Source organism: Vombatus ursinus, unplaced genomic scaffold (assembly GCF_900497805.2).
Source record: "Vombatus ursinus unplaced genomic scaffold, bare-nosed wombat genome assembly UNPS02010548.1, whole genome shotgun sequence".
NCBI lineage: Eukaryota > Metazoa > Chordata > Mammalia > Diprotodontia > Vombatidae > Vombatus > Vombatus ursinus.
This window is the reverse complement of record NW_020950326.1, coordinates 1,833,650-1,861,456: the sequence shown is the minus strand read 5'-3', so window position 1 is coordinate 1,861,456 and position 27,807 is coordinate 1,833,650. Positions and strand designations below refer to the sequence as shown.

General features: G+C 32.9%; 1 protein-coding gene across 1 annotated transcript in view; it reads right to left on the bottom strand.

Annotated features, from left to right (window-relative positions):
* The window catches only part of DPP10 (dipeptidyl peptidase like 10), a 934,204-nt gene that overhangs the window by 59,689 nt on the left and 846,708 nt on the right, over nt 1-27,807 (bottom strand). The window contains exons 8-12 of the mRNA XM_027854721.1: nt 23,229-23,349; nt 19,017-19,171; nt 12,867-12,964; nt 4,724-4,847; nt 1,441-1,479 (exon numbers count right to left, since the gene is read on the bottom strand). Of these exons, the coding sequence (XP_027710522.1) occupies nt 1,441-1,479; nt 4,724-4,847; nt 12,867-12,964; nt 19,017-19,171; nt 23,229-23,349 (537 nt within the window). The remainder of the gene's footprint in view (nt 1-1,440; nt 1,480-4,723; nt 4,848-12,866; nt 12,965-19,016; nt 19,172-23,228; nt 23,350-27,807) is intronic.

The window sequence follows — 27,807 nt, the reverse complement described above, 5'->3', positions numbered from 1 at the left end:
CCAGAAAATAGACTTATTTAGCAACCAAAATTTTAATTCAACCCCAAAACTTATTACATTAGCTTGTTTACTCCATAAATAAGAACAAAAATAATGACATCTGCTCAAAATCATGAAGATATAAACACAAAAAAAAATGGAACAATTATTTACCTTTGTAAGTACTAGTAATTTTAGTAAATTCTATACTTAGTAGTCCTTTCTCTTGAGGAAATAATTATAATTCCCCTGGGAAATGGTTGTCCTAAATTAATATTTGCTCCAAATCTTGTCATGTGATGTAGTAAAAATAGCACTGGACAAAAAGTCAGACACAGACTTGCAACTAGAATACAGTTTAAAAACCCTCAGTTCACAAATTATGGCTTTACAAACAAGAGGCAAATTTTTTCACCAAGGAGGTCTTTCTGCCTAACATTCTTCTACTTTGCAGTACCCTCCCCAACCTGATTCATTTAATACGTTGCTATTTTTGTGGAATCCAATTCCCTTATAGGAATCTTAAACTATCATAGTATTGCTGTCAGTACCCATCTGAAGCTGGAGAAAGATTCTCTGGGCCTAAGGCTCCTCTCCCCACCTCCAGTACCTTACTCATGCATCCTGTGTTACCTATTTGCTGTTCTTCTCACCTGATTTTGTCTTAGGCACTAGAATTCTTACTTAGGGCTTCACCCAGAAGACTTGGGATCACATCTTAGCTGTGCTACTAACTAGATATTTGACTTTAGGAAAGCCACTTAACCTGGCAGGGCCTCAATTGCCTCACCTGTGAAATGACAGGTGAAATTAGGTTCATTTATTCTTTCAAAAGTTATGAAGCTCCTATTAAGGGCATGTGAAGTACTGTTATTTCCTGGGGGAGATTAAAAAAAAAGTTCATTTGACTAATTTAATCCACCCATCTGGTTAGGTTAAACCTTAAACTCAATTTTTTTTTGGTCAAAGAAGTATTTATTTACTGAATTATATACATAATCATCTCAGCTATTTCCTCTATTTTGCATACCCCATGAAAACAATAATAAATCATATATTTATTTTATATAACCTCTTTACAAAGCATTTAAAGTCTATATTATATATGTAACATATGTGTAAATATTGTTATACATATAAACATACATGTGTATATATAATCAAGGTTGACATGTGTCTAACTAGATATATAACTATATATAAATATATAACTATAAATACATATAAATATTGAGAATAACATATAAGGAAAAGTAAAACAAAAATATATTCAAAATCAAGTTTTAAAAGAAAGAGGCTATATTTCTATTCAACTTTGATTAGATTAGGACTTTTTTTTAGTTTTGCCTAACTGTATACCTTTTAAAATCAGACTAAATAGAACTCATCAGAAAGAGTTGGATAAATGAGACAGTTCAAATGGCTATCAATTAAGAAGTTAAGATATCACACATACTGTACCTGTTTAGAAAGCCACATATCTGATGTCATTTCATATTTCTGAAAAGAAACAATTTATTCCATGAGACATCTACAAACTTATACTTGCATTCATCAGTGTGATTTTTGTTGTTGTTGTTAGGTTTACTTTTTCCTATTCAATTGCTGCAGAGTACTAGAAAAAGTCTTTTGACCCTAGTGACATTTAAAAAACAATAAAAACAACAACAACAAAAAAAAAAAACCAAGAGCAACTGAATGCTTAAATAGGAAATGGTGAGTACATGATCATTTAACTATGAACACAGCTCTTTACTGAATTCTTTCAGAATTTTAAACAGGATACCACTAGGTAAGAGTCTTTTTTTTTAAAGATTCCTTTGATTACTTAAGATAAAGTGCCTTTAAGCCCCTACCTATTTTGTATTTTCACCTCTATGCTTCAACTAGCAAGTAAAAATTATTAGGCTTTTCAAAAGAAGTTGGCAACAACTAGGATTAAAATGTAGATATGGACATTACTCAGTTTCACTCTCAGTATAAACCATTTTTTTTTGTGAGTAATGTTTCAGTTTTAACAATTTTAAATACTATACCTTCATTTAAAAATCTACTTTATGAGAGGTTTACATATTTCTGTAATAAGAGAGGGGACAAAAATGTTGATTCAAATAAGATAACATAATTTGGAAACTTGTCAATAACTCAAGGCTATGTTTACATGCATTTTGTTCACATTTGGTGCTTTATGGACAAAAGTTTTGTCCTGATATATTGAAATTTGGCAACTTAATCCTTAGAAATATTTATTCTACAAGAATAATATTCTGTATAATATTTAAATCTCCTTATTATTAGTGATGATTTAGGAAATCAGTTCTCTCATTCTACAACTCTATATTTTCACCTGTTACTATATTTGAACTATTATAATGAACTATGCATAAATGGTATATCTTTCACCTATGTTGCATTATTTTCTCCAAATCTCTATTAACCTTCAATACAAATATAGCCTTATCACCAGGCAAACAATAGCCTTATAAAAACTGGACTACCATAATCTAGAATTACAGAGAATATGGCTAAGAGTTACAACAGTTACTCTTCAGGTCACAGTTGACCATGAGCAGTTCCAGGATATTGTCAAGCTACTAACAACAATTCCATGAAGGGGATGAGCTCTTTTTCTTGAAAATCCCTTCTAATACAATAGGATAATTTGAGGTATACATAATGGACACACTGGCACATGTATTTCAATGTTCAGAATATAGCCAGTTGTAGTCATACATCTGTTGGTGATATCTAGTAAGTAGAAGTAGAGAACAGTACTTGGCATTCTAATGGTTCCAGGAACATGGAACCTGTGACCTTGGCATGTGGCCCTTTAGGTCCTCAAGAAAGGGCTGTACTTGAGGACCTAGAGGGCACATGTGGCCTCAAGTCCACAGGTTCCCCACCCCTGTTCTAACTCTTGAAAATGTTCATTGCTCATTAGACATATTGATATTCTCCAGCAAACAAGACTGTAATGGAATATGTAGCTATGCATTCTAATTCTCAATAAGAATGTTCATCACTGGCCAATTTCCTTTGGCAATTTTCTAAAATGTTCCTTGAACATGCACATTAATCGACAATACACGGTAAAACATCATAAAAAGTTGAGTACTTTGGAATCTCTAATAAAGATAATATGGACACCTTCAAATAAATAACTCATTTGTGATTGTATATGAGAATCTGCATGACATGTTAACAATAGCAACAATTAAATTTGAGATGTGAGAGGCCTGTTCTACTCAGGCAAAGTATAAGGGAGAATTGCAATTTTCCTATTAATGAAGGATAAATTTGCTATTGTCTACATGTATGAATCTACTTGGTTTACCCTTTCATTCTTTGCCAAAGCACATAATTGGAATGGGAAAGAAATTATTTTTCTCTCTCTCTTAATGCTAGAATAATTAAAGTTTAAGGTTTTGTTTCAGTTTACTTTTGGTTTGCTTTTGTTCATCTAGTGACTATATGCCTAGTTATTAAGTTACTTAGTAAAGAAAAAAGGAACTTTTTTAGTCATGATCAGATGGAAATAAAATTTGACATTCATATACATGTATATATGTTTGTGTATATGTGTATGTGCAGTGTACATGTATATACATATTCTACACTTGTTTAATTATAAATTACATATGTACACACATATGTATACATATATACACATATACTATATGTATATATCTCTCCAACTTTTAAAAGTACATATAAATGACATAAATTTATATATCTGAACATATATATTTAATTGTTACATTTGTATATAATTGACATTTTAAGTGTATGTAACATATATAGAGAAATATATATGTTTTTCTTGATTTCTCAAAGTGTGTATAGTGTATGTGAGTGTATATATACAAAAAGAGTGTACATACATATATATTATATTGTCAAGTTTTGTAAGTGTGTATCTGTCATGTCATCTGCATGTAAATATATGTATGAGAACATATATGACCACATATTGCTGCAAAATGGTTTGATTAATTGGACATTGTAAGCATTTCTTTTAGTAGCATCAAGAAGTGAAATCATTCAATTTAATTGTCACCTATCCACCTTATCTTCTAGTAGTAGCCATAGGTAATAGAGATGTAAACTTTTCCTATGTAAACCCTTTTTTTTGGTGTGGGCAAGAGGAGGGGAGAATGAATTAAAATGTAATAGAACCAATTTTTAAAATTAAATTCAACTTTTTAATTGCCCTTTTAGGCCCATTTGAATAACAAAATCATTTTTCCCTTCTAAATTACATTTTATAAATATCACCTGCCTCCTCACCTCCTTTCCCCAACATGGCAGACTATACAGACAGCATTTGTTTACAGAAGAGAGAAAGAAAAATAAAAATTATTCTTAGGTTAATTAACATTCAAATAATTATTTAAGATAATAGCTTCATTCTTGGGAAAATATTATGGGATCAGAAATCTAGTCCAGGATATTAACAAATGAGGCTATAATCTTTTTATTAAAAAAAGAAAAAGAAAAAGAGAAGTATATTCTTTGTGACCCTAGAAGATCATTGGTCTCCATTGTTTCTAGGAAGCTGTGAAGATCAAAGGACTCTCAGTGGCACTTCTTGCAATGGTTTCATTTTGGAACCCACATTTATTTCCTTTATGTTTCTATTTAAAATATTAATGATCTTATAGAAAAAAAGTTTCCGGATGTCCCTTTGGAAGGGGACATCCAACAGCTCTAATTCAATGAAACAAGGAAGAGAACACATACTCACTTTGCTACAGGCTCCTGTAGTTGTCTCACAGACAGTCAGAATGGAGATGTTCTGAGGTCTATTTAACCATCTCACTACAGTCTTAGTATTGCTCACCCACTTCACCATGGTGATATAATATTCTCTATTTTGGACACAAATTTTGAGATAAAACATTCAGCACTATATAGCAATAGTTATAATATGTATCTTTCTTTATTTCCCATTATATCAGAATCTTAAAAACAACATAACAAAATATAGTCTATGCAAACTTCCAGCAAAAAACATTATGTAGTTTTGAGGAAAAATAATAATAAATATTTAAGTTGAGAAAGCAAAAAGAGTTTTAAAATTATTTGTGCAAAGAACTAATAGTTTGTTATTAATATGAGAAAATCCACTGGTTAATATGAACATTTTCTATATATTGTTTCTCCAGTATTAATTAATCCATTGATCGATTAAGGTAAAAAAATTGTATCAGAATCAACACAGATAGATACATATATCTACAGATTGATCTTATTTCCTCTGCCCAAAGCAATTTACTAAATTACTTTTAAAATAAAGACAAATTCTTTGGTCAACACCATGTGTCAAACTAAGATATGAAGTCCCAAATAGTTCACTGGGCTTCAGGCATCCCAAATAGTTTGCTGGGCTTCAGCGTTATGAAGAATTCTTTGGTGATGTCAATGGCAAATTATAAGTTAAATGAATGGAATGAGTCAGTCTCGTCCATCTGCTAGCTTTCACCATTATCTATATCTCTGCTGTTCTTTAAAAGTCTAATATAACATTGAGGGGCATAAACTGAATTTGGTTTCTTTGTGTTTTTTCATAGAGTAAGAAAATAGGGCAATATGATATAAAGTTATCCTCTGCAGTGTTATGATAATGGAAAAAATTTGACAATTTCTGCCCTAACCTAGATCACCTATTGTACCATTCTAGGAAAATTCCATGTTATAAACATATTAAGTAAATCAAATGCAGGCCTAAGAAAACTCCAATGCATATGATGTTAAGTTAACACTTTACTTTCCCCACAGAGGACTCCACATAACACATTGACTGCAGTGGAATCATGCCAAAGATGACCTGGAAATGTCTCCAAGACATTGGGATCCAAGACTTAATCCTGAGTACTGCCTTAGAACCAATCACTACTCAGGTGTCATGGAGCTGTTAGAAGCCATCACCTGTATTAGAGAATCCCTTAAATATGAAGTCAATCACAGATCTAGCTTATGTATCAAAGTAATCCCAATCTTTACTTTTCTAATGTTTATACCTATCTTCCTTAACGGCTCATTAGCTAATCAAAACATAGATGTCCTTAGGAAGAGGAGAAAATAGCCTATGACTTATATGGGTAAATTTTTGATTTTATTGTCAGAACAATGGTTTCTATATATGCATCACTTTGTCAAGTTGATATTCTTTAGAATACTCCATTTTTTTGAGAGCAAAGAAGCTGGCAAAAACAAAACAGGAGGATGCATTTGTACTTACTGAAACCTCTTTTATGTGAGAGTTCAAAGAAGATAGTGATTAGGATAAATTTTGTCCAAGTGAAATTACATAATTATTTTAGTGAGGAGTATTAAGGAAGTATCATATTAAGCTGTGGAATCATTCTGATATAATAAAGTATAGTAATAATCTTCCTTGTCTATAGAATTGGTAGAGTAACTCCTCAGCTCAAAAAATATCAGTGATTCCAAATTCTCTCCAATTCAAGTTCAAACCTCAGTGCTGCATTTCACAGTTTTTTTTTCATGTTCTAGTGCCTACTTATATTTCCTGCTTCACCTCATATTATGCCCATCAATTCACTTGATATTCCAGTTACTTTTAACTTATTTACCTTTCCTTACCTACACTAAATGGTCTTTTCTCCCCCTTTGTTTATAAAATTCCAAAATGTCCTTTAAAGCTTACCTCTTCCATGAAGCCTTCCTGATTTCTTCTATAAATAGAGACCTTTCCCCACTCAGTCATATATAGCATTTTGTTTTGTGACTTTCTATATATGACTGTTAGTTAGCTTTTTTGCTATATACCCCTATAAGTTCCATTAGAGCAGGGTCTCTGTCTTATCTAAACTTTGTGCCTGCTCTAGCACTTAGCACTTTTCTCTGCAAATATTAATGTTATTAATAAAAGTAAATTAGAAATAAAGTAATTCAGTCAGTGAACATTTTTGTACACAATACTCTTAGGCATAGTGGAGAGACAAGTTAAGATAAATAAGATCTTATAATCAAGTATTGGAGATAAGGCATATATCTAATAATTATAATTTTTTAAAAAAGAATTATCCATAATAACTCATATTTAAAGATGTTTAAATATTGGTATGTTTTTCATAAAATTCCACTATCTTCATCTAGGTGAAGTCATATAAACTCAGTAAGGTTCTGAAATTATTTTATATCTTAACATATATATTTTAACACATATGAACTAGAAAGCATTTTGAGTTCTGAAATTGACCAGAGTCTGCCTAATCATATGGTCTTCATAACCAAACAACTGGCCCCGTTTCATACCTGCTGGGAGAAATATGAGTGGTGATAAAAGTTTTCAAATGGGATTTGTGAAATCTAACTATAAATGACCTCAAATCTCTCCAATATTTTTAAAAGATATTTATACCAAACAAACAACATTAAAGCTCTAGGATGATATACAGTGAGACAACAATACAGAGAGCTAATAGATTCCCTACCAGGAAGCCATATGCACTCGTAGAATCCCCATCTACTTGCTTTTTTTGGAATACATAGACAGAACTCTATATATTTGTCTGAAGGAAAGAGAAGGAAAAGGTCTTTCCTTGTAGCATCACACTTTTTTGGCCTTCCTCTTTGGAGAATAGATTTCCTCTGTAAGTTTAATTTTATACAAATGTTTCCCTTTCTTTCCTATTGACTTACATACTTGTTTGTACTCTATATGACCCCTAAAGTCTCAAGAAATTTTCACAGAATTTGGTTCTCTTGAGTCATGGAGATAGAAACAAGCAGTTTAAATGGGGTGGTGTTCGAGTCCAAGACCTTAATTCACTGGGGGCTGGGAGAAGGAAAGAAAGGGGTCTAGAAAAGAGATCTAAGCAGTCTATGAAGTCTTGTGGATCAGAGGAAGTTCTGTCTTCCCTGTAGGTGGGCTGGCAGGTAGGTAGTGTTTCAGGCAGACCAGCAGTTAAGCCAATATCCATGGACCCATAGCCCATTATCAATCTAAATTCTCAAGGTCAACTCCACCAACATGCAATCATGCTGCCAGAGATTACACGGGCTTTTGACTTTTTTTCTTCTTTTTTTCTTTTTGGTCTATGAGTGTATAGATCCCTTGGAAGCCTGTTAAAGCTTATAGATGTTTATAGATGTGTAAAATAAAATACAAAGGATTATAAAAGAAACCAAAAGTTAGCGAAAATAAAGTTTGTTTCTCTTCAAAATTGATTGGCCTGTGGAAATCTATCAAATGAAGAATTTTTGGTTGTAATTTTGTTCTCTCACTCTCCTTCAGTCTATTTGATGAGAAAATGCTAGAGCATGAATGAGGAAAACCTAAATGACTGGTTTGGGAAAATATTTTTATTATGATCTTTCATTATTTTAAAGCTATTATATAGAAATTATCACAATATGAAAAATACTGTTTGATTTTAAATCTGTCATAGCTCATTATATCATTGACAGGAAATTTATATTTAATAGGAAAGATCCCTACTAGGCTTGGTGGATGATTTGAAAATAATATTTAGAACTTACAGGGACCTTTGAGATCAAGTAGAAGAAACTGGAGTCAGAGATATTAATTGACTACTCCAAGATGAAGTATATATAGTATAAACACAGGTTCTAAGAAGCAGTGTCAGAATTTATACTATACTTGCTATTATGTAAGGCAGGCAGCAAAGTCTAGAGGAAAGAATGGTGGATTTGTCTCTTACAATAACTAGCAATGTGATGTTAGTTGGGTGAGTCACCTTTCTCAGAAAACATTGATTTTCTTATTTGTAAAATGGAGATATAAATAAGATATGCTGACTCATAAATTCTGAGAAATAGATCAATGAAATAATATAGAACATAGGAAATTACATGAAAATGTATAGTTCTCCAATATCCTCAGTTACTTTCCAAGGAGTCATAGTATAATACAAAAAGGGAAAGGGACCTTCAAGACCTTCAAGTCCAATTTCACATTCTGTACATGAGGAAACAAATGCAGAGAAATTAAGTGACTTGACTCTGAAGCTATTTCTGGACATGACATTGGGACAAAGAAGAAAAAAGAGAAAGGAGAATCATCAAGTCACTTGATAGTTGGTCATTTTGGTCAAAGTCAGTGGATGCTACTCTGAGGATGCCATTTTTGATACTGGCACCAGAGTAACAATTGCTAAGATCTCTACATGTATTAAACAAGGGGCAACCCACTTGTGAGCTGGTTGGCAGACACACTAAATTGGTTATAGTTTCTCAAAAGTACATTTTAATGACCATTATATACATTGCAGTAGATATTGCTATAGAGGAAGTTAAGCATTTCAAGGATTATTCAAAGACACAGGAAATAGCATGATCTTCATTGGAGAATAACAGAAAGTACACTTGAAAATAAAACAAAACCAGAAAAAAAATGCATTACAAAATCTTATGACAAAAGAGCCTAAATACCCTTCGAAATTAAGCAATGGCAGTTCAAATGGCTGTTATTAATTCCTCAACATTACTACAGTCTTCTTGAAATTAGAATATGAAGGAATACCAATTTAAAAACAAAACAAAAAACCTTCTAATACAAAGACTAGAGTCTTGAAGATTGGTAAAAAAAAAAAGTCATTTTTAATCTATGACTTTTTTTCATTCAAGCCTATGCTGACACCATTGTCAGAAGTATTCCAGGTGATCTGAGTATCTTCATCAGACTTGAAAATTTTCCCCAAAAATATTTGGGAACTTTAAAAAAAATTCCATTGGAACTGGAATTTTCTCACTGTGGAAATAATGAACTCTGATAAACAGATTGATATATGACAATAACACTGTAACACATCCTGGCAACATACTATATACAATGAAAGGCTAAGAAATATCCTAAATATGGAAATAAATAATCTTCAAGAACCTAAGAATTCCTCTGATTTAAAATCTGTTGGAAACCTATAGACTACAAAGCTAAACTTAGAAAAATAAACTGTTCTTCAAAAGTATAAACTAGAGGAGATATGATCAATCTTGTCACATAATCAAGAATTAAAAAGAACATGTATGGAAATTATGTAAACACAATGCTAAATATGAAAAAAGTGAATACAGCAAGAGGAAAAGTTGCATATAATTTTTATATACATAAAATATTGATTGGTTTTACAGCACGTCGATAAATTTACTATTTTTACTTTTCCAAAATGATTTACATATCCCTGAAGAAACATAAGCAACTTTCTATGACTGCAGGAGTCAGCAGTGTCAGGACATCAGGTATAGAGGAGAGATTTTAGGTGGTTGAACTAGAAGTTTTAAAAGATATATCAGTTGGTTAGAGAGAAAAATGGTAGGGGCAGCTAGGTGGCACAGGGGATAGAGCACCAGTCCTGGAATCAGGAGGACCTGAGTTCAAATCCAAACTCATCACATGATTCTCACTAGCTGTGTGATCCTGGGCAAGTCATTTAACCCCTTTGCCTCACAAAAAAAGGGGGCTTAAGGTGTATAACACCTTTCAATAATCCTTTCACCATGTGTGGAATTGGGAATGACAGCAAAAGATTTCCATTTTATAAAATTGTTTGAAAAAACCCTGCTGTTATTTTTGTCCTATGAAATAATATATATGCAGTTAAAATGTATATTATTCATATCATAATATTAAATTCAAAGGTTTATGAATGCAAAATACAGACCCAAAATTGGGATAAGGATTTGAGATAAAAGATGAGAGGTTTTCCCTCTTTGGTAAGTTTGGATCATATTCTACAGCACCATCATGCCCCGGAATCAAAAACTAGGCCAAAAAGGAATTACTTCTTGTCCATCCCTTTATTTCTTTAAAATTCTGAACTTAGCAAACATCCAATAAAATGAGCATGTCCATACATCAAGTAGAGGGATAAAAGAATTAGGTGCACAGAACCATAAAACTCTTTTACATACAGATTGTTTTTCCTTTTAAGTATATAGTAAATTCAACACATAGCTTTCAAAATTGTCCTAGATTGTTTCTGGCCTTTCTTCTTTTTTGTTTGAATTTTAAAAAGATGTGTCAACGACTTTTTTCTTTTTCTTTTCATTTTATCTTGCTCTTAAACACCTTTTTACCTTTCTCTTCCTAACCTCTTTAGTTTGGAAGAAAAGAGAAACAGGAAATACATTGTTTGTAGCAAATATGCATAGTCATATAAATCCCCACATTGGTCATGTCCCAAATGTAGTCTGATCATCCAATTTGAGCACATCACCTCCCTGTCAGTAGGACAGTAGTATGTTTTATCAGTCCTCTGGAATAATAACTATTGATTGCAATGAATAGACATCTTAGGTCTTTCAAAATTGAGTCTTTTTTTTTAACCTAAAAAGAGAAGAAAGCTCAACCTAACAGATCCATAGATTCATATCCATTCTTCTTTTATATGCATCTTCTATTATAATTTTTACATTCAGAACAAATTAATATGCGATCCTGTTTTTTTTGAAAGATCATGAAAATGAAGTAAATACACTTTTCTATAGTTTCCCTATCTTTTAGCCTCCCTCTATCCCAAAATCAATGTGGATACCTTTTCTTTATTGTTTCCAGATGAAAGCATTTAGATTTTGAGAGCAACAATCAGCAATCTTAATCAATAATGAAGATAACAGCTTATATTTTTAAATTATCTGCTTTTAAAATACACAGATAGATTCATGTTATTGAAGTTTTCTAATAATCCTTTGAAATCCAGATTAGTATCTCCAAGTTGATCTTATTGCCAAATTTTGGTGTAGATGTAGGAATGAAGGCATATTGTGAAAATTATTGCTAAATTACTTGACCATTGAAAATCACGTCCATATATTATTTAGTCCAATGAGTGACTTTGTTTTTTTCTAAATATATCTAGAGCCCCCATTTTTAAAAATTTTTTTTCAATACACAAGGGTCAGTACATTCACTGATCAGTGTGCTCTGTTCATTGATGCAGACCTGAGCCCCTTTCTTTCATAGCCAATTATTATCAAGGGTAAAAAAAAAAAATAGGATCCTATAGGCATCCTTATGATAAGCCTCATAGATTTAGCTAGGCTAGTCTGCAGAATACAAGCATGTACTCCATCACTCTTGCCCTGAACTCAGACTCTTTTTAAATAGGGAAGACATACTATATCTTATGCTTCAAGAATTCAGGGTCACAACAATGAGGTATCAGAGGAGAATTTAAGCAGAGAATCTCCACTTTTATTAGATCATTTTAAAGAGCTAGAATGTGGGCAACAATATTTCTCCTCCAATTGTGGTTACCTAGTTCCATAATCCTGGGCATGTGGAAAATATGATCAGGATGCTTAGGAATCAATTGTTTCCTTCCTGTTGATTTCACTCACATTTCAAATTAGGCTTTTGTCATTAAACCTAAAATGTTTAAAGACATTCTACCCCTTGAATGATTATGCTCACTGCAAGCAGTATATTTGTAGCTTCTCAATAAAATCCCCTTAAATTATGCTGGACAGAGAAGAATGGCAACGTTGAAAACAGAAAGCTGTAGCCAAATATCTGGAAAAATGTTTATATTTTGGTGACTGTGCTTTTTCAAAAGAACATCATTTTTTTAAAAAAGTTCTTTATTTAAAGCCAGTATTGTTTTCAGGAAGAAATGTCAATTGAAGGTTACCTTATATAACAACAGCTTCACTTCCATCAGTTCACCTATCAACAGGCACAGTTCACCATGTCCATAACACTCTTAAATTCATAGGGTTGCTAATCTCATTGAAACTCAAAATTCATCTAGTTTGCTGCTAGTCCAAGGGTGACTTTATTTCAGAACTAATGGAGAAAACTTCAGTTCAATTTTTTTTTGTTATATTGCCTCCTAAGATGCAAAGAAATATTAATTTAAATAAAAATATTTCCCCAGAAAAGTGAAATAAAAATGGCATACCTCGATTTAAAACTGTCAGGTGGCATGAGCTCCAAAGTATGAGTAGGTCCATATAGGTTCACAACATATAATTTAACTGTTGGATTCACTTGACCAGCCTTTGAGAAAATGAAAATAGTAGCACATATTTAAAGCATTTGAAAATATCAAAATAGAATTGAAGAAATAATAATAGCTTATTGTATACTGTTTCACCAATCTCACACACATCTCATTGGAGCTTCACAACATCTATGTGAGTTAGATAGTGAGCATACAATTATATGAATTTTACACATGAATAAACTAAAGTTCTGAAAAGTTAAGAAGCTCATCTGCTGTTTTACTACTATTAGGTAGCCAAGTTAGAACTCAAATTCATGTCTCCAGGCTCTAAGGCTGGTGTAAATTTCATTTTACCATACAGCCTTTCAAGAAACCTATTTCTATAATTTCAACACTCTTTCCCTTTAAAAATGCGTAATTAATCTATGCTAGAAATTTAATTCTAAATTCAGACTTGATGAATTTCATTACTTTTGTTGGGTGCTACTGAGTCTTTTTATTCAGTCATCAATTTAGTCATTTAGTCATTAATGTTGATTTGAAATCACTCAGGCTATTAAGTAGATAATGCCATTTTTTTTCTTCCCAAGAATGGCATCTGTGGGACTGGCCTTACAATCAGACAGTCAAAATATGTATTGACCCAACTGTTATTATCTATGGGCTATGAAGAATACTTCACTGAACAAAATGTCACTCTTCCCAAATGCCACAGTGCCTGATTTCTGGCAGAAATGTGAGGTCAGGTGATGTAGAAGATTAACTAGACTGGGTATTGGAAAACGTGGGGTTGAAGGTGAGTTCAAACTTAATAATTTGTATAATGAAAGGCAAGTCATTTCAACTCTCTGGGCCCTAATTTCTTCACTTATGAAATGAGGGAACAGTACTAGATGATCTAAGAGTACCTTCTAGGTCTAAATTTCTATAATTTAAAATTTATTCCTTTGTTTTTTTTTTCTCATATCCCTCCAATTTGAGTGCAAATATTTGTTAAGATCATAGCAAGAACAATTTGGCATTAATGTATGTATTTTTTAATTGTATTTCATCCAGATTACAAGACCTGAGGGCAGCATCAGAACATGGATTGCCAGCAGGAATTTAGGGTAATAGGGGAAAATATAATGGGTAGATGAGGGACATAAAGTCTAATTTCATCAACTATGCAATTTTGTTGAAGAGTACTTCTGAAATCAGCTTCAGGTAATTGACTGAATTAGCTAGTTTTGTAATAATTTTGGTTAATACATTCAGACAATTCATTAGTATCATTGGAAGCCTTGATGGAAAAATAGTTCTTATGAGGCTAAACAGGAATTTTTGGAGAAGGCAGAGGAATTTGTATGCTGGGAAGTGTCCAAGAAGGAATTGGATGCTTTTTGATGTAAATGAGTTGGAAAATATTCAGTAGAGGGGGAAGAGGGAAATGATGTAAGCATTTGAAAGAGAGATCTATGTTAACAGAATTGGGGTTACTGAAAAACAGTCTAATTTAGAATATAATGCTCATATGGGAGAGTTAAAAATGCTACCATCATTGATAACACTTTGGCAAGAATTGGTTGATAAGGTTATCAAAGGGCTTTGAAGGACTCGGGGAAATGGGTTAGAAGTGAGTTTAGATTTCAGTAAATGCTGAGTTAATGAAAATGAAACATTGTGAGGTCAGTTTGTCAGAAGGTTACAACAAAGTTTTCTTACCTCACAACTTTACCAAAGGAAAGTTCTGATCAAAGAGTCCAGAGAATACCTTCTGGTGATTTTGAGAAATATTCATATGTTGCTGTCTTTTTCAGAAAATTCTGAATATCACTCTAGTAAAAGGATCTTAGAGACACTAAATAATACCTCTCCAAACTCTAAGTCATTAACTTGATTTGGTCAATTAGAGTTCTGTGTTTATTATTATTATTTTTTTAATCTGCTAGATACAATTGAAAAATTGATGGGAGGTAACCTTTTTGGAGACAGTTACTATTATCATTAAATAAGCTTTCTAAGTTTATATAATTTTATAATTACTATATTTTGGGGGGGCTAGGCAATGGGGTTAAGTGACTTACCCAGGGTCACACAGCTAGTAAGTGTTATGTGTCTGAAGCCAGATTTGAACTCAGGTCCTCCTGAATCCAGGGCCAGTGCTCTATCCACTGTGCCACCTAGCTGCCCCTATAATTACTATTTTTATTAGGAATTTTGAGGACATTAAGAAGATAAAATATTTTGTGGTATGTTAAAAAAAGAAACTAGCTTGCTGTAATATTCATGTAACATATTAATAGAAATAATCTTGAAAGATGACACTTGTATAAGACACATAACATAATCCCCTTATACAGAGACATGTAACCATATGGGATAATGGTCAGGATGAAACAGATTTCAGTCCGTCATCTCTGATTCATCCCATTTTGTATTCCCTGGCTTTTTTTTTTAAGTCTTAGCTAACATCCTAACTATAAAGACCTATACCTATAATGACACCCCTTCCTAATCCACCTTAATGCTGGTGTGTTCCCTATGCTGATTATCTCATTTATTTCCTTTGTACATAGTTGTCTGAAAGCAGTGTCCTCCATTATATTGTAAGCTCTTTGAGATTAGGGACCATCTTTTACCTTATTTTGTATCCCCAGCACTTAGCACAGTGCCTGGCACACAGCAAGAGCTAAAAAATACTTGTTGGCTGACTGATTCTACATGTTCAAATGTGCAGGTGTTGGCATTCTGTACTCCTCATTGCTGAGCAATTTCTTTCATCCTCTTATAATTCAGGCATTTTTGGAAATAAATGAACAGATGAGGGGGCAAGTAGGCGGTGCAGTGAATGGAACACTAGACTTGGAATAGAGAAGACTTATCCTGCTGAGTTCAAATCTGGCCACAGACATTTACTAGCCGTGTGACTCAGGACAAGTCACATAACCCAGTTTGCCTCAGTTCCTCATCTGTAAAATGGGCTGGAGAAAGAAATGACAAATCACTCCAATGTCTTTGCCAAGAAAACCTCAATTGGGACCATGAAGAATCAGGCATGACTGAATAACAGTAAAGCACAGATGAGCTTTGCCTTTTAAAATTTTTAAGTGTTTTACATTTTTGAAACTAAGGGGTTCATCTGTTTTCCATGTCAGTATAACATTTGCCATAAAGACATCAAATCAACAGATTTTTTTTCTTCTGTGATTCTGAAACACAAAACTTAATAATAATTAGTTGTGAATTTCATAGCAATTAAAATTAAAATTAAAAAGACAGTCTTAATTAAGGTTAATTTGAGGTTAGGAAAATAGACTAACACAAACCTTTTGTAAATTGCTAAGGATGTGTTATTGTATAAATTAAGAATCTTGCTGAATTAAGTAAAATTTTAATATGTTTGTTGGTTCAAGTATTTCATCAGATTGGATATGGGTTCAGTCTCATTTTACTCTAATCTTCTATTATGTATAACAGTATGCATTCTTTTATTTCCCTTCTTCTAAATATAGTTTCATAAAAGTTTTTAATTTGAATAAAATTATTTATTCTGAAAAAGGCAGAAACAATTCTTTGTTTCTTAGACTTAGATGTCCCGCATCAATAGAGACAAAAGACCATACCCTATTTTTGTAGCCAAAGCCTGACATTTTGGACTTCCTGGTAATAGACTTGAAAACTTAATTCCATATCTTCTTATCACCTGTATTCCTACTTGCAAGAATCTGCCTATGGGAACAGATGCTTAGAGTCATAGAATATAATGGAAATAATACTAGATAAAGAGACAGAAGATCTGGGTTTAAATCCTAGCTCAACCACTTGCTAACTATATGAACATAAAAATGTCACATTATCTATCTGGAACTATGTTTTATCAACTGTCAATTAGGAATAACAACAACTATTCTTCCTACTTCAGAAGGTGGTTGTGAGGATCAAACTGGGTAATACATGTAAAAAGTACTTTTACAAGCTTGATTTGTGTTGGAAATAAACTTGAAAGTAAAAAAATTGCCTATCAATTGAAGAATGTCTGAAAATCCTTTGGTATGTGAATGTAATGGAATAATGCTATACTATTGTACTGTATGAAAGGAGAAAACAGATTTCAGAGAGACAAGGAAAGACTTGTATGAACTGATACAGAGTTAACTAAGCAGAACTAGAAGAATCTATAATGATAATATATAATCTGTAACTAACATCACTATTATTAACAAAAATTTTGAAAACTTTTATAAGCTGATCAAGAATGAAAAGAACATAACAAGAAGAAAAATTTATACAATAATAGTGCTATAAAAACAAATGACTTTGAATGTTGTAAGAACTATGATAAAAACAATGGCCATCTAGGATTCCAGAGGAAACATCATGAAATATGTTAGCTACCTCTTAACAGGTGATAGATTTACAATACAGATATCATGCAAACATACATATATACATATGTGTGTATATATATATATACACATAGATGTACACACATATACAAATGTAATGTAAACATACATATTGCACATATTATAGCCAATGAGGGAATTTATTTTGGCTATGCATATTTGTTTTGTGTGTGTTTATATACAAAATACAGGTCTTGAGGGGAGTGAAATGTTTCTGAATAGTAACACTCTCACATAGGTATGGCAGTCATAGGAATAGGAAAGATATCAATGGGGAATAGCATAGGAGGGTATCTTGCCCCACAGTCTCCCCAGGTCCATAGGCAGGCTGGTGGATCAGATATTGAATAAGATGTGCTCAAATTTACATAGTGTTTCAGACAAAGAGCTGATGCAGTGATTGGCTTGTCATTTGAAGGAAAAGACAGAGTAGGAAATCTGGACCACTGAAATCAGAATATTTTCTTAAATGCCAAATAAGGAATCAGGAATAATGAGCAGGATCCCAGGAAACCTAACTCTTAACTCTAACCAAAAGAGGCAAGTACCTGGGATGTGGGGCAATGCCTAGTCTCTGGGTCAGACATACCTTAGATTATATGCATCTGGGGCAAGGGAGTAGCATGTCTAGTGGCATATCAATCAATCCAGTTTTCATAACCTCATAGAAATAATATTGCCAAATATTTCTCATTTTAAATTATGCTAGTGGATTTGCATTTGTATATATACATACATATATAGATATATATATATAAAACAGTATCTGTTTTGTGTGTGATTAATTAAAATCAATAGTTTTTGAGAATACTATTTTACTTTAAGGCCAAGGGGATTTGGAGAACATAAAGGATTTTATCGTTCTTTTTCTTTCATAAACATTTTGGTGTAATATTTCAGAATGGGGAATAATCAAGAGAAAATGTGTCAATCTCCCATTAATGATCTTTCTCCCACAATGGTTACAGTGAATACTTTAAATGTGTACATGAGGGAGTGAAAGGGTTTTTACCCTTGGGAAAGTTTGGGCAATCACTCCCTTTGTTGCTACCTCTAGTTGAAAGAATGTTCAAACTTGATCCTTGATCCTGACATCACTCACTACAGATCAGTATTATTAACATTGACAATATAAGGGAGGAGGAGGAAAAAAAAAAGAGGAGTGGGCAGAAGGAGAAACAGCAAAGAGAAAAACAAAAGGAAAATTCTAGTCATAAAACTTCAGAGCTAGATAGGTCCTTTGAGACCCCTCAGATTTCCCTTCTCATTTCCTAAATAAACTAAGGCTCAAAGAAATGACTGAATTGCCCAAGTTCACACAGCTAGTTGATTGTAAAACCCACACTAGACACTATGATTCCTGAGAAAAAATGAAAGTGGGGGGGAAAGTAAAAAAGGGAAGGGGAAAATGATCTCTAAGGGGAGAGAAGGAGATACCAGAAAGCAAAAATAAAAAAAAAAGTTATCATGCCAGAAAATTACTAAAATCGTTAGGATGAATTTTGGGTTTCAAAACAAGTGTCATGTTGGTATCCTACCTCACTCTCCATCTCATTGAGAGATGAGCATAAGATATCAAATGACAAGCTGAAAGCAGAAAGAATTATAGCTTCTGCTACTCTTTGGGGACACATCCTCCAGGTATCAACAATACTGTCATCATTCAGTTCACTAACCCAAAAAGACAGGATTAATGGGCCAATTCCACTTAACTTACCTTAGGATATGGATACTGTTTTGCTTTGGGATAGAGTCCTCCAGTAAAGCGAGGAATAACCATGTTTGGAACCAAGGAGTCATTTATCATCAGGAATGCAAGCCTTTCTCCATCCGGGGACCACCAATGAGCGATGTGGGAATGTAGAAGTTCCTCTAGAACAAATCAAATTCTTTTACATCACTCTGCAGACATGGGCTTACTAATGCAGATATCTGTTCTTGAATTCTGCATGATATCTCTACATTCCCCTTGTACAAAGTTGAACTTTGTTGTTGAATATACCTAGAAACTATTATTTTTGTCATATTACTTTTTAATTTAAGTGTAAGATGGCTGTAAATAGATTAGTACATAAAGCAAGTAGTCAAGATTACATATTTGTTTGGTTGTATAAATGGGGGAGATAAAAGGATTAGGAAGAACAAGCAGAGAGAGAGTGGGCTGATGGAAGCTTTCATTCAAAATTAGTTTCTTTGGATCAGTATTAAGTTCATTTCAACATTCCTTTATTCAGCATACAATACATATGTATTGAGCAACAATTAGATATTCAATACTGTACTAGGTAAAGTAACAAGAAAGAAGAATGAAAAATATTATTTGAGGTACTAACAAATCCCTTGGTGGCATGTATACATGTCTGTTTGTGTGTGTGTGTGTGTGTTTACACACATATACATATATGTATACATATGTATGTGTGTAGGTGTGTACTTTCATAGTATATATAGGCATGATATAAATATATAGTATATATATAGTATATAGTATATATAGGCATGATATAAATATATATATGTATAAGTATATGAAAGGTTGATTGTTAAACTGCATTATACTTAGTAACAAGAGATTGATATAGACACAAAGTGCTATAATGAATTTAGAGGTCAGGAGAAAAGCATGGGCATAAGTATTCAACTGGAAGTGGAATTGGACAAATTCCAAAAGTATTCATAAACCATCTGTGCTTAACATGAAGCAAATACCATCTCAGTCCATTTTTAAGATAGTCACAATATGTTTTTTGTGATCATTATCACCCAAGAATCTCTACCCTTCAAAAAGACACATTCCCAGGTAGTCTTTGTTTAAAATAAAATAAAAATTCCCTGAAATTGTTGTTGTAGAAATAAAATATATCTAGTAAAAGAAAAGGGTCATTTTCATAAGTAAACACATACACACACACTCATAAGTCCTGATATAGCACTGAGGTACAGTCTTTAAGGTATACTAGTCATTAGAAAAATAAAACAAGAATAAAAACAACTAATTTTAACTATTGGATTTTATACATTAACATATATATATTAATTGTATTACAATATTTATATACCATTGTATTTTTATAAAACACATTGCCTCCACTGTTAGTGTAAGTTTCATTTTTGTTCTTTTGACAACACTGAATTAGAAAGCCTCTTTGCAGAGCAGATGGAGCTGTCAACATGTGATGTTCCAGAGACAATCATAAAAAGAACAAAAAATAAGACGGAAAAAAACCAAACCTTTTCCAGATTGAGTTAGAAGATACCATAAAGTTTAGCTTAGCATTCAATATTCTGGAGTTGATTTTGTCTCTTTGTGGATTACCTCATGAAGCAATACAGGGTTACTAATGGTGTCAGATTGTAAATACTCTGTATGCGTGGGCAACACAGTACCATTTTCTTTTTGTTTTTTTTTTTATACTCTCACCATTTATGTATATGTCCAAAGGACATGAAACATCAAGTTCCTTATCTTTAAGCAAATCTGTGAAAGTTTGGTGTTGAGAATGTTGAACACACGAGTAAAATAGCACTATACCTTTATTTATTCAGATAATCAAAAATGATTGAATTTTTAATAGAGAAAATACTCTGGAGAATGTCAAAAGTCATGAACTTGGTGTCTTTAAACTTTACTTTCATAAAAAAAGATGGTCTGATATGTTAGATTTAATTAAGTTGCAATGATAATGATGTTAATTTATATGCAATAATATTAGAATTGATTTGTTTGAACTATGTTTAAATGATCTTTCATTTCAAAGATTTTATTTCTTCTTTGAAACCTCAGTGACCCATTTCAGTACATTATGTATTTCATTTGCTTTGGCTTTCTTTGAGTGTTGAGTGGTATAAGATTTAAAATAAAGTGAATCTTTTAAAGCATGAGTAGTACCAATCACTGTTAATATTTCTGATTTGTCACTCTAACATGCAACATCCTCCCAAATGAATCAATCATTCATTAAAAAAAATAACTACATTTCTCTGCAGAAAAATCAACGTATCATAGCACACACGGCTCTTTATTGAGCTTGTTGTGCTAGGATATTTAGAGAAGGGAAATTTTAGTCTATAAAAATTAATTCCAATGTTACCTTTAGTTTTCAAGATTTTGTGGCTAAGTTGATTTAGAATTGTAATATATTTACTAAATACAGAAATAATAAACCCATTTGGAGATGAAAAATAGGAAAATCATATACACCTTGTTATAGGTTAAAGACTTTGAGCCTCTGGTAAGTACTGAAAAGTTTTGATAAAGGCAAGTTGTAAGGTACATAGTGGCAGTGTTGAGGAAAAAACACTCCAGGTAGAGGCATCACAAATAGGGCTCCAATGATCAGTATGAGATCATGGGATGCGTTAGGATGCTGAAAGAAGTGTGACTGGTATGTTTTTTTTTAACACGTTCATTTGGTAGTGTTCTAAACTTATAATGTTGTTTCGTCACGGTTCTTCCCACTCAGACATATTCTAATAAGAGAATGAGCCCAGAATCTGTGGTCTCATTGTCTTGAGGAGCTTAGCTTCTCTCTTTGAAATGGAGTTTTTACTACCTTCAAATGCCTTCAATTACCATGTAACATAGAACTACATAGTGTAACTGAAACAAAGTAGTGGATCCTATTATCTTTATAATTTGTGTACTAACAAATTATATCACTCATTTCTAAACTTCTTTAGAAAAAGAGATAATATTCTCTAATCATAATCTATTGCAGTAGTGCAGTGTGAAAATATTGAAAAGGGAAATGAGAGGCCACTGAAGACAATAATTACTTATCAGTAGGCCTTTCAAGGCAGATTTCTCAATATGTACACTTTAAATACACCATGAAATGTCACTTACATTGCACTGACCAAAATAGTTGTTTCTTATGTAATCATTTTAAATTTTTTTCTTAGGCTATGTTTTGTGATTTTAAATGGAGTAATAAGGAAATAAAATAAAGCTATGAAAGCATACAATAGCTATTATTCTTTCTTTCTTTTTTTTTGCACATTGTTGTAGTCTCCAACTGCCTTGGCCTCCTGTAGTGGCTCTGCTGAGTAAATCTAAAACTGTAAACATCACTTGTATTGCTTGTCTTCAATATCAGTTTAGAACATAGGATCTCTGGGTCTTTCTCACATTATATAACTTTAAAATATCAGAAAGAGCCTTATAGTTCACAATGCTGCCATGGAGATAGAGATGCTAAGTTCAGAGGCAATTTCTGACTCTAGTTATTTTTCTAATCCTGAAACAAGTTGTCAAGGACATTTGCAATGTAAGGTTTTGTAATGGTGTGTGGGAACAAGAAAGGAAGAAATATTGAAGTTTTATGTCCAGGAGGGTCAGCTTTCCCATCCACAATCTTAGACAGGAATGGTAATCTAATGAGCAATCAAAATTTGGTTTCTTAAGTCACATAAATTCTTTAAATGCTATTTCACTTAAAATTAATTTGATACTTATTATAAATAACTTGATGAATCATCTTTTCTTCCATTATGATCTGTTTTTAAATGTGATAGATTGTTCCCAATTGCCATGATTAAAATCAGGAGGTTTTCATAAAGTCTGACTGTTGTTCACTACGTAGTGCTTTTTGTTTGTTCGTTTTTCTTCTTTCTATGACAGTCAGAGAAATCAATATCTAATTTCCAGTCTGATTATTTGTAAGGCTGCCATTTATTTTTGTTAGCTAAGCCACATCTCTAATGAAATACATCTAGCTTGACCAAAAAAAGAGGTGGGAAAATATAAGTAGATGCAAATCACAACAGAAGATATATGAGCATATACAAGATATAAAAGCATGAAGCCAATTTTGAAGGGAAATGAGAAGAAAACAGCTAAGAGTGGTCTAAAATGAATAGATTTCTCCTGTAGACTTTGTATAACAATATGCCATTTGCATTCTCTCAAAACTAAATTCACTTGACTCACCTTCATACAACCAGTCAGAAATTCCATTAAAAATAATTCCTTCTTTTCCTGAAGATGTCAGTCGCAATGAACTGCTCTTTACATCAGGTTGATAGTAGATGTTATTTTCAAAAATGTAAATCTGGATCAGAAAACATTTCAAAAACATAGTTGGTATGATCATATTTTTCACTTTTTCTGACTGACAGGATTAGCAGACAACTTTACTGCACCTTATTCTTTCTTTCTTTTTTTTTTTTACTCATTGTTGAATTCTCCAACTGCCCTGACCTCAATGTTCACCTTAACGTTACAACAAAACATACCCACATGGGTGGATGAATGGATGGATGGATGGATATGCACGCATACATATATACACACATATACCTATGTATGTATATAATTATTTTCAGTAGCTAGTGACTGTGAAATTCTGCTCTTATTAATATCTAATTTTCATTTGGACATGTGTATAATACCCAGTGTAACTCCTACTTGTTTATGCATGTTTTTGAAAGCATTATCTCATCTACTTTAGCAATTTCTCTCCTACTTTGGGGGATTAGTTTAGATTTGATCTAAAATTCGGTACATTCACGTTAAGCAAAACTTAAATTGGATACAATTTTGATTTGAAATATAATAACCTGATATTTAGACACTATACATATGTCTATCTTATTTGGTGTATATTCTACTTCCACCACTCTTTTACAATTTGAAACATATTGCATTGAAAATATTTTATTTATACACTGTATTCAGCCAGGATTCCCTGATATTTGCATCAGAGGTGGGAATGTCATGTATTCATGTGGGGATAGAATTAGGAGAATTTTTTTCCTACTTTTTATTTTTCCAGACATATTAAAAAAAAAAAAACTCTAGGCTATCTTGACGTCACAGAAGAACCAACACAAATCAAGTTGTGTCATATATTCACCTGAAAGTGTTATGACAAAAAAGTTACAGTCATGACTTTTTTAACCATTGGGATACCCTGCAGATCTCAAATAAGAGATTTCATCTACAAACTATTAAAAAGAAGAGAATTGATTTGCAGAATTCCAGACTCAGAGTAACTGGGTTTATTTCTGACCTCTGCTTATCACTACTATTAAGACCTTGGATGACTCTTTTATAGCCTCTAATGGCCTCACTTTCCTTTTCTATAAAGTTAGTTAGACTAGATGCTCTCTAATCTCACTTCCAGCTCTAACGATATTATCTATTAGACTTATATCTGGTCTAAGCTCACTGTTTCACTAAAAATCAGAATGAACATTGAATTTGGGAATCTAGGAGACCTCCATTTGAGAAAAGACTGCAATAATAACTATTATAGAAAGTAACAATTTACTTATATTTATACCATGCTTTATTATAGTTACAATGTGCTTTCTGCTTTCCAGTATCCAGTTCTCTGACTTTCATTGTGAAAATGACATGGTGGAAAAGAGTGTTAGACTTGGAGTCAATAAAGAGATTTGGATTTGAATTCAGCATCTTACAACTAATAGATGTATATGACCAAGGACAAGACATATAAAATCACTAGGCCTCAATTTTATCCAAATATAAATTGGGTATATGTGTAGGACTTATTTCCTGGGGTTGCTATGAGAACCAAAATGCTTTATAAACTTTAAAATGCTTTAGGATTGGGGCAGCTAGGTGGCACAATGGATGGAGCACTGGCCCAGGAGTCAGGAGGACCTGAGTTCAAATCCGGCCTCAGACACATAACACTTACTAACTGTGTGACCCTGGGTAAGTCTCTTAACTCCATTGCCTAGCAAAACAAAACAAAAAAATGCTTTAGGATTAATGATGATGATAATGGTGATGTTCTCTTTAGACTCCGTAGTACACTCATTCCTGGTGGTAATGGACTTATTCTTTGCTTCTATACTGTTCTGAAAATGCAAATTATTTCTTCCAAAAATTACTATCCAAAGGGTTTATCTAGACTAATGTCTGGTTTTTAGTGAACTCTTGGAAAGCATTTCTCTCACAGGCTTTATTATTGTTTGGATGGACAAATAGGAATGATGATCTGATTGACCATCTTCCTATAATGGAAGCACCTACTTTTGCATGTCCAGTGGAAGAGAAGGAATAGAATGGATAGCTAAATACATTTTTTTGACAATTCTGAATATTCAAATTTTAAAAATTGAAATGACAAATAATATCTTTAATCCTTAGTATTCTGTTGAAGTTTCTTTTTATCAAATAACCCTAATATTGCCATATCCACTAGCTTTTTTCTGAATAGTAATCCTCCTTAATCTCACTGTAACATTTGGTATTGCTGACAGCCTTTTCTTTCATTAAATATTTTTTTCTCCTATTTTTTCCTCCTCTGATCTCTCCAACTGTGTTGTTTCTTTTACTGATTCTTTTTGGTTTTTGGTTTTTTGTTTTTTTTTTGGCCAGGCAATGGGGTTAAGTGACTTGCTCAGGGTCACACAGCTAGTGAGCATTATGTGTCTGAGGCCGGATTTGAACTCAGGTCCTCCTGACTCCAGGGCCGATGCTCTATCCACTGCTCCACCTAGCTGCCCCTTACTGATTCTTTTCAATCTCTAATTGTATGTATTTATGAGACCCTTTCCACAGCCATATCCTATTATCTCCCCTTTTAGTATGTCACATACTCACATTAATTCAACAACAATCTTTATTTAAACAACTCAAAAATAAGTTTCTTCAATATCTGCCTCATAATCAAATTCCAGTTATAAATTTCTAGCTGGCTAGTAATGTCTGTGTTGAAGTGTTTGACAGCATATTTAAGATTAAGGGAATCATTTGCATAGAGATGATCATTGAAACCATAGAACCTGATGAGGGGGCAGTAATATAGAGATAGAAACAAAGAGGATACAATATAATCCTAGAAGATACCTATATTTAGGAAGCATGAAATAGAAGAAAAAAATGCAAATGAGACAAAGAAGGAGCCACCAAACAGGCAGGAGAAACAAGAGAGCATGTCATGAAAACTAAGAAAGAAAAAATGTATCAAGGAGAGGAGGGTGATTAATGGTATCATATTTTTCAGAGAGATCAAGTCAGATGAAGATAAAGAAATAGCAATTAGAATGGAATTCATATATGAGATCATTTAGTAGATTGAAGAGTTTTGAAGAAAATGATAGAAAAGCAACAGCAGCAACTATTGTAGATGGCCTTCTCAAGGAGTTTAACCATGAAGGGGAGGAGAAGTATTGGGATAATTGGTAGAGGTGATAGATGGAACAAGTGAGAGATTTGGGGAATAGGGGAGACATGGCCATGTTTGTAATCAATAACCATCAATGATAGAAGTGATTGAAGATTAGTGAGAGAATAGGATTCATAGAGGGAGCAATTTTCTGAAGAAGATGGGATTGTATAAAAAATAAAAAAAGAAGATGAGATTGAATAGGATCACTTGTGCACATAGAGGGGTCACCTTGGCAAAGACAAGGGTAACCTTGTTGTGTGAGACAAGGTTGAAAGTATAATTCATGCTTCTACCTTAGATCATTTTATCTTCTTTCAATTCACTCTTTCCCCTAAATGACCTCATCAGCTCTCATGAGTTTAATTACAATTTCTATGAAAATGATTATCAGATATATGTAGTTATTATTATTCTCTCTTATGAGCTTTGGTCATGCATCACTAATTTCCTATTGAGCATTTCCAAATGTAAATCCCAGAGTATATGTCAAACTTAAGTCCCAAAACAGTAGTTATTGCCCCTCTTTCCCCAGCCTAACTAAATTTTTGTGTTTCTGCTGAGGGTACCTCTATCCTTCCAGGAAAAAAAAAATTCACAACTCCATTGTCATCAACTTCTCACTCTCATTCATTCCATGAATACAGATAATTTTCAAATCTTAGGATTTTTATGTCTACAGCAACTGTTACCTATGTATCCTCTCCAGTCATGTGGTTACTACTGTAGTTCCGGGCTCCCTTACCTATTGCAATAGAAATAGTTGACTCCTGAAAACTGTCAAAATGAGTCTAGAACACTAGAAGTCTAGAAGTATAGTTTTAACCATACTCCTCCCCACCCAGCACAATAAGCTCCAATTGCTCCCTATAACTTCAAGGATTAAATATAAATTTATCTGCTTGGGATTTAAAGCCCCTCAAAATGTAGCATGAACCATTGCGTTGCATCAGCTTCATCTATGAACCCCATAGTTCAATTAAATTGGTTTTTGAACTCTTCTCTATACAGCTTACTCCATCTTCCATCACTATGTCTTTGTTTTGCCCAACTCCTATGCCTGGGATGGATCTCCTATTCATCCCCAGCTACTGGAATGCCTGGTTTCCTTCAAGGCTAAACTTAAATGCCACCTTCTATGTAAGGCCTTCTATTATTCTTCCCTTCAGGATACTAATGTCTGCCCTTCACACTTATTTGAATATTTTAAAATCTACTTTGTATATACAAAGATATGTACAGATTATTTCTCTTGACCAGATTGAAAGCTCCCTGAGGGGGTATATGTATATGTGTGTATGTGTATGTGTGTGTATGTATACACATAAACATATATATATACACACAGAAATATATACATATATATAT